The 8,698-nt window shown below is 34.2% G+C and overlaps 1 protein-coding gene across 2 annotated transcripts in view; it reads left to right on the top strand.

Annotated features, from left to right (window-relative positions):
• The first annotated feature begins 371 nt into the window (after positions 1 to 371).
• gatad2ab (GATA zinc finger domain containing 2Ab) overlaps positions 372 to 8,698 on the top strand; it is a 48,362-nt gene continuing 40,035 nt past the window's right edge. The window contains exon 1 of one of the 2 annotated variants that reach the window (XM_016442678.1): positions 372 to 802. In XM_016442678.1, the coding sequence (XP_016298164.1) occupies positions 463 to 802 (340 nt within the window). In that variant the 5' untranslated portion in view covers positions 372 to 462. Of the gene's footprint in view, positions 803 to 2,018; positions 2,180 to 8,698 lie in introns of those variants that run through there. The other variant, XM_016442680.1, reaches the window with a different exon arrangement.

Raw genomic sequence — 8,698 nt, 5'->3', positions numbered from 1 at the left:
TGCTAGATTGACTGCAGAATTTTATTTGATAAGATTCTGATTTTATTTATTTATTTTTTAAATATGGCAATGTAATATAATCTTATATAATAGTTTTACTCCATGATAAAACATGGGGAAATAAATGAATTAAAATGGGGAAAATTCTTTTGGATGTTGTCGTACTATGAAACAACATGAAAAACAGCTGAAAGAACGATATGAAAGTTAAGTAAACAACTTGTAAAAAGCCTTCTAAAAGTTTTCAAAAGCATTATTTATATATTTATACGTTTTAACCCTTTAAATAACTATCATATAGTGTAATATAATATAAATATAAAGTTTGTACTACTGAAAATACGCATAAAGCTTGGTTTGGAAAACAACACGACGTCTCCCTATTTCCGTTTGCCGGTGTTCTGCTTCCGGTCTGTCTAAAATCTATTTTGACATACGCACTTGAGGTGTCAAGAGTTTAACATGAGCTCCGGTTCGACATGTGCTGTATCGGGCTGCTACAACAATTCGAAAAAACTGAAGAGTTTTCAAGAAAACCTCTGTGTAGAACATCAAAAAATCAGGAGTGAATGTCTGTGCCCAGCGCCGTATGCCTTACACTGTATCCCGTCGAAAGAGGAGAGGAAACAGGCTTGGCTTGCGGCTTTGAAATTAAAAAATCCTCCGAAGAGAGTTTACGTGTGTTCGTTTCATTTCGTCGATAAAAAGCCCACAGAGCTGCATCCGGATCCTGAGCTCTACCTGGGTCACAACAGCCCTCATCAAGGCAGACGAAAACAACTTCATGAAGCTGACGGACTCGGTATGTTTATAGAATTCAATCATTTCTACATGACATACGATATAAAACATTGTTTATAAGAGCAACGAGTTTAGTTTAAGCCTGCTTTGCGTAGAGGACTTTTCAACGTGGTTTCTGTTACTTTTCTCAGCGCTCGTCAGGATGGACCAATCACAGTCGTTTGTGATTACAGGATAAGGTTATATATTAAATAGCAAATATATTTTCTTGATATTTGTGCAGAAAGATTACATTTTCACGTCGGAACTTGAAATTGAATATATTTAAACGATTATACTATTTTGTATACACATGTTCGTGAGCCATAAAGCGCTCCCTGATGGTTTGTCCCGCAAATCGACATAAATAAGATAATAACATTTGGCAATTTATCGAATTAAGTCAGGTAAAATTGGCTAAGATTATGTTGGAGAGAGATTTTTTTTTTTTTAGATTCATAATCACTGTACATTACTTTAAAACTTTTGCCACAACTGTACTGAAAATGTAGCAGCAGATTTGCTTCCCCTGAGTTTGGTAATGTGGGTAGAGATGCAAAATGTAAAATGAGTTTCTTGCCAACTTGATAGAGCATTTTTATATATATATATATATATATAAAAAATGTAAATGATGTAAAATGAATGTAAATTTTGTGCATTTTTTTTTCGTTTTGTATTTGATCAGGTAAGTCACTTAAAATCCAGATTCCTATTTTACTATTGTACAGTTGACGTTTAAGAGGTATTTGATCAATTGAATTATTTTTTATGTTTATTAACAATTTAAATTTATATTTAACAATTTATTTAAATATTTCTGCATTTTCTCAATGATTTAATTGAGTAATTTGGACCTCCTTAGCATTTTGGTGATTTCTTTAAGTCATTATATTATTATCATTCTCTTTGCTTTTACAATTGTATTAATCATTAACAATTTTTCTAATTTAATATTAAATAAAGTAACATTTTGTGATCATTTTATCCATAAATAACCAAAAATAAGATTGACATCATTGCCTTTACAAAAATATACTGTGTTAGGTTTTTAAATGACAGTAGCAACATTAACTGTAGTAATTATTGTATTTAGTCTGAAACTATGGTTACCATAGTAAATATTTGTCAAATTAAAACGTTAGGAGGATGCTCTTCCTCGTGTTAAGTCTCCTCTTGATGTGGGCCAGTGCTCAGTGCGCATGCGCGGTTCGGTGACTCGGGTCCATGTGAAGGCAGCGAGGATCTTTATTTGGCGACCGGAGCGGCAAGCGGGCAGGGCAGATAGAGAGAGAGAGGGGATCCCCGGGATAGTTTTGCACCAAAAATACTAGGGTAAATAACAACAACTAGACGCGTGGAGGGCCCTCGGAAGACCAATAAGCGTTTCATCTTCTCAGTAAGTTCCTACAAAGAGAGATTGAGTGATAACTGGAGGTTTTCAGAGTGTTTTGACTTCACATTAGCTTCGCTAGCAACTGGACTGTTGAGTTAAACACAGGATTTACAAACTTAAAACATCCGTTTCATCTAATAAATTTGACAGATTCCATCTAACTGTATCGATACCGATACAGTGCGATATAATAATTAACTTTAGAGGAGAAACTTGTCAATTGTTTTCAGTTTGGGGTAAATAAACTAGTCATTTAACTCGCCTGCTAATTGGAGTTGATGAGTTAGTCAGCATTAGCTGATGTTAGCCGGGTTAGCTAACTAGTTTTGCTTCCTCAGCACTAAACTCACCTGGCTTTATTTATTTATGAATTGGTTTGTTGCCACTGAGCTTTACTAAGCTCAAACTCCTTTTTAAACACAAGAAGTTAGGAAATGTTGGATTTTATCTTTAGATCATTGTGTTGTATTGGAGTAATGCAGAGAAATGTTAACAGGTTTAGGGATGCGGGTAGTTAAATTGACCAATTTCGTCTTATATTCTCCTAAATACGTGGGCACATTTATTTTAACCATTGAACAGCCTTAAGATGCAAAATTCAGTTTTTTAAGATCATAAGTTATGAAAAGTGTTTTATACCTGTTCACAATTGTAACTGGTGGGAAACTACAGAATTGAAATTGCTCAGATGGTCAGTAAGACTCAAGAAATTTGAAAACGATAAAGCAACATAAAATATTTTTTTACTTTCACTTGGTTTCATTTCATTTAACAATAAATTGAAATGTACACTATTATAATGTGAATCAATCAGTTACTTCATTAAAGCGAGTCTGGATTTCCCACTGGTTTCAGTTTTGTATGATTACATCATGCGTTTTAATTTATGATTTGTATTCAACTGAGCTGTGTAAGTAATATTTTAGTAATAGACACTTTAAATATTATATGTACCAAATATGGTGGTGGTATCTCTATTATGACATGTATACATTACGTTCTTCCTTTTATGGACCTTTGACACCGACATAATTTTTCAGAGAGGGCAAACTGGTCATGTGATATTTACACCAGCCATGTAAAAGTGTTCATGTGAAATCAAGACAGTCTGAACTTTCACTTGCAGCGACCACTGTTATTAGACATTTCAATGTGTCTAAAAGGTTTAAAGATAAAGAGTTAGTCTGCTTATTGTGGTCATAGGTTCTATCCTGGTAACAGTTAAAAATATTGAAATAAGTATGGTTATTATATTGTGTTATATTTGTGACTAGTAACATATAAGTCGTCAGTTCAGAAGTTGAGACCAAGGGCAGAGTTCAAAGTTTAGGCTAAATTTCCTGCAGTTGATATTCCATGTAGTATCTGAATGTGATGTCATAAGTGGCATGAATTACAATATGTACACATTCAAAAGTTTGGGGTCATTAAGTTTTTATTTATTTATTTATTTTTTTTAAAGAAATTAATAATTTTATGTAGCAAGGATGCATTTAATTAATCAAAAGTGACCGTAAAAATCTTTCAACCCCAATTTTTTTGAACGGTAGTGGGTAATTGGCAAATTGCATGAGTAACAAGTATTTTGTGTTGATTACCCAAGTAGGTTCATAATTGTTTTTTAATCTGTTCTGGTTAATATTGCTCTTATGTTTGAACCCATTGAATGTCCACAAACTGACCTGAGATGAATTTAGCATCTGTGTTGCTTATTAAATGCAAGTTGCTTAAATTGTGAGACTTTGGACTTAGTGTAAAAGTGTTACTGACCCTCCACTGTTTGTCAGCTTTGATGATGCATGATATCACGGTCCTGCTGAAATACTTGAGCCATTTCTCATGGTGAAGCAGAGGTGTAGTTCAAGGTTGGTCTGCATGGGTGTGGTGGCTTAAGATGTTTTGTCTGAAGGATGACTTGAGTGGCTTTTTGTAAATAAATTGGGTGGGACCAACTTGGTGTCACTAGAAACCACCAAGCATAATCATAGTACATAAAACAAAAAAACTTTTGCAAATGCTTGGATTTTGGTCCTACAACCAAGAGTATCCCAATATGTCGTGGCAGTATGTGCCGGGTGTTGTCGAATCCTGGCGTACCATGTTGAGTCTGTTAGGCAACCAGCTAAGCCACTTGGCACCTCTTAAGTGAGTCGTAATGGGCATGTCTCTCCGAATCTCATGCCATGCCAAGGACAAGCCTGAAGACCAGCTGTGTTCTCCATGAGAGATTTGTTGAACAATTAATAGTTTTGTATTTAAAAATGAGGAATGAGGGACGGATGTTATATATAGTTATGTTCATATAGAGATCTGTTCATCTGCACTTGAGAAACACACCAGAGCTGCTGTATCTGAGATGGTGGCCGGTGGTGAACAGGAAGGGTTGGAGACTGAGAGATGGCCACTGCAGTCTTGCGAGGTCTTTTTACTGTTCGATCTCAACTTCCTGATAACGTCAGATTAGGAAAGTCACAGGAAGAATGCTGGAGACATATAGATGTGTAAAATGAAGGGCACAGTGTCAGGTGTTTTTTTTTTTTTTAAAGACGCTTCTGTTTTGACTGTAGACCAAAAGTACATGCCATTATATTAGGGTTTGAGCGTTTCACTTTCAGCTGACTTTATTATCAGTATTCAGCTGACTGTCATTATCAGTAAGGTGTGGTTTTGTGTAGGGGTATCCTGCCAGATAATAAAATATTGATTGGTCATTGGTTTTACTGGTTGCGTAAAAACCTAAATACTTATGAAATAGTAAATAGATGAAGTTAGAAATGAAAGTTTTGAAATGGAATAATTTGGATATGTAAAATGATATTTAAAATATTTTTGGGTTATATTGTTATTGGCTTAATGTTATTAGGCATTTTTTAAATACTGGATGATTACTTATTATTGGGAATAATTTATAATCGTAATTTTCTGAAGCTCAGTATCAAAGCTTAATTTTGTTGAATTTCTAACAAAATGTATTTGCTAAAAATCTGTATTATTTTACCTTGTATGTTATATTATTTTTTAATATAATATACAATATATTGTCATATAACTCAAGGTGATGTGTAATTTTTTTCAAGATAAAATAATTTCTAGTATCCCAATTTAAAATGTAGAGACGAGAACTTGTGGCTTAATTTAGAGTTCGGGGCAGGACTGCCTGTTTGACTGACCAATGACAGCAGTTTGGTCATGTAGAAATTAAATTACCTTAAAGGGGTCATATGATGCTGCTAAAAAGAACATTATTATCTTCCCACATAGTGAGGTAGATATGTGGGGGCGTGTTCGAACGAGCCGTTTTAGGTAGGTGTGGCTGACTCTTAACTTTTATAAAGAATATCTCTTTGGATTTGAGACTTTAGTCTTTGCAAATTTACAGATCTTCTTTATGCACCAAGAGCTTGTAACACTCCAAAGAGAAAGGAAAAAATGAAATTGCATCATATGACCCCTTTAGAAAAATAGCCCAAAAAGTTTGGTGTAAAAATCAATTTCTAAAAAATGTTGCAACACCCTTAAATTTGTAGACTTAAAGGGATAGTTCATCCAAAAATGAAAATTCTGTCATCATTTACTCACCCTCATGTTGTTCCAAACCTGTATGAGTTTCTTTCTTCTGTTGAAAACAAAAGATATTTTGAAGAATGTTGGTAACCAAAGAGTTGACGTAGTCATTTACTTCCATAGTATGGAGAAGAAAAAAAACATGTCTAATTTTGGATGAACTATCCCTTTAATATTTAATATTAGTTCATATTTGTTTTGTTTTTTTAGTATTTAGAACAAGGTGTTTTGTTTTATTTCCACTGTGTATAAGTTTAAATATGAAGAACTTCTATTTATCTAGATTCCATTTAGTTTTACCATTGGCAAGTTAATTAGTAGTACCTGTGATACTAGTAAATCCTCCGTGACTATAAAATAAGTTGGTCAATTTAAGTTCTTGATGTTTCATTTGTAATCATGATAGGAGGAAAACTAAGGTATCTTGAGTAATAAACTGGATATTTATACTTCAGACATGTCATTTTTCACCAATGCATTGAGTTGTGTAGGAAGGGGGCTTGTGATGAATCAAGAAGCTAATTCTGTACTTTTCTAGAGTTTCTCCAGCAGTATTTTCCGCTGTGTGTCAAAGCTAGACTTTGCTGACGCGGCAACTCTGGAACTCTCTGTGCGCCGTAGTGACATGAATATACCGTTAAGGTATTCACCCAGGAGCGAAGACTTATGGGCCCTCACACACCTCGGACACATTGGGGCTTATTTGTTTTTCCTATATGTGCGTTTTGCACCAGGATAGAAGAGATGTCTCTAACGATATTGTGGTCCTAGATAGTGGTGCATAAGATCACAAAACTCACGGTTCGGATCATATTACGGATTTTGAGTCATGGATCGAATCATTTTTCGGATCAGCAAAAAAAATAAAATAAAAATTAGGCTAGTGAAAGCTTACTTTAAGTACTTCTATACCAAAAACTACTAGCTTAACTAATAAAGTTGGTAATAAAACAAAAACAATTACACAAATTACAAGCATAGATTAATACAACAAAACAGTTACAAATCAAGTCAGTAACAGTAGCATTCAGGTGCAGAAATGTAATAATTAAGTGTAAAATAACACAATAGTGCTCACTGCACAAGTTAAATACAGATGAATCTTTGTTAGAGTTGTGGTGTTATTTGATTAGCAGACAGAAACAGGTATTTATTGGATGCTGTCTCTTTAAGACCAAATGCACGGACCTAATACTGACACACATCCGTTTTTTTTCTCAGCTGTTTAAGTTCACTTAAGACATAACCGACTGTGTTTACTAGAATTAGGGCTGCACGATAAATCGCATGCGATATGCGCATTAAATATCGCATGCGATTTATCGTGCAGCCCTAACTAGAATACTTGCCAAAACGGGTATTTTAACATAACTTTGTGTGTATGTGAAAGAGGAATCAATTCGCTGTTCACACGGTGTCTCTCTCACTGCGTGTGCGCGCTTCGGGTGTGTGCGGCAGCGGCTGAGCGCACAGAAAACAGCGTGTGAGTTAAAATTGCTTGCAGAATGTGTAAACTGGCAAGACAAAACTTGTGCAAATGATAAACTTTAACTCTATGATGGTTAAATTTAACAGTTAATCCGTGAATCACAATACGCTTCAGTATTTGACTAAAATTCCGTGCAGAACCAGGCCGTTTCCCCCATCAGTAGTTCTTGTAGATCTGGCTCTCAGCCCGACAGACCAGAGAGATTAACTGCAGTATCTGGCTGCCATTCAAAATAAGTGCTTCAATCTAAATTAAGTCCTCAGCCGATTAGTTAATTTTGACAACGGGATTATGAAGGTGAACTGCCTGTATGGATCTGTTCATACATACTGGATTAGTATCGATCGAATATTATATACCTAAGATTGTTTCAATGAATCTTGTGTAGTTAAATGGTTAGGCATGTGATCTTTACAACTTTTCCAAGAAAATTTTACTGTGTTTTAACAAGCTAATTAAACCACACAATATAATTAGGCTGATTTGCGTTCGCCCTATCCCAACCGGACATGTTTTTTAATGTCCGCATTAGTGTTGTCACGGTACCAAAATTTCAGTATTTGGTACCAATACCAGTGAAAATCCACGGTTCTCGGTACCAATTTCGGTACCAAAGCAAAACACAAAAACATGCCAATTAAAAAATTTGACTCTACTTTCATTTAATCCAAACTGTGTACATACTTAATTTTAAAGGGCTTTTAAAACCTTCTAGAGTTAAGCCAAGAATAACAACTAAGTTAGCTAAAAAAAAAAAGAAAAAAAAAGCCCAGAACTGCTTTTCTGACTGATATGACACAAACAATGTTAACCATTTGTACGTTCTCTAACACATATTTTAGATTCACAATTAATTTAAAAGCCTCTGGTGTGTAAAAATAGTAAATATCATCATGTCCTCCTGTTTTTTAACCATAATAAAAGTTATAGGAGCATTAAATAGTTAATAAAGAAACTTAATTCTAATGCTCATTATATTAGCATTAACCAAAATTTCAGTATTCGGTACCAATACCAGTGAAAATCCACGGTTCTCGGTACCAATTTCGGTACCAAAGCAAAACACAAAAACATGCCAATTAAAAAATTTGACTCTACTTTCATTTAATCCAAACTGTGTACATACTTAATTTTAAAGGGCTTTTAAAACCTTCTAGAGTTAAGCCAAGAATAACAACTAAGTTAGCTAAAAAAAAAAAGAAAAAAAAAGCCCAGAACTGCTTTTCTGACTGATATGACACAAACAATGTTAACCATTTGTACGTTCTCTAACACACATATTTTAGATTCACAATTAATTTAAAAGCCTCTGGTGTGTAAAAATAGAAAATATCATCATGTCATCCTGTTTTTTTTAACCCTAATGAAAGTTATAGGAGCATTAAATAGTTAATAAAGAAACTTAATTCTAATGCTCATTATATTAGCATTAGCTACGCTTATTCTAACGATTAACTACTCTAATTAGT

This window comes from Sinocyclocheilus anshuiensis, unplaced genomic scaffold, assembly GCF_001515605.1.
Source record: "Sinocyclocheilus anshuiensis isolate Anshui unplaced genomic scaffold, SAMN03320099.WGS_v1.1 scaffold735, whole genome shotgun sequence".
Lineage (NCBI taxonomy): Eukaryota > Metazoa > Chordata > Actinopteri > Cypriniformes > Cyprinidae > Sinocyclocheilus > Sinocyclocheilus anshuiensis.
The sequence above is the reverse complement of the archived record's forward strand: the minus strand, read 5'-3'. Positions and strand labels throughout refer to the sequence as shown.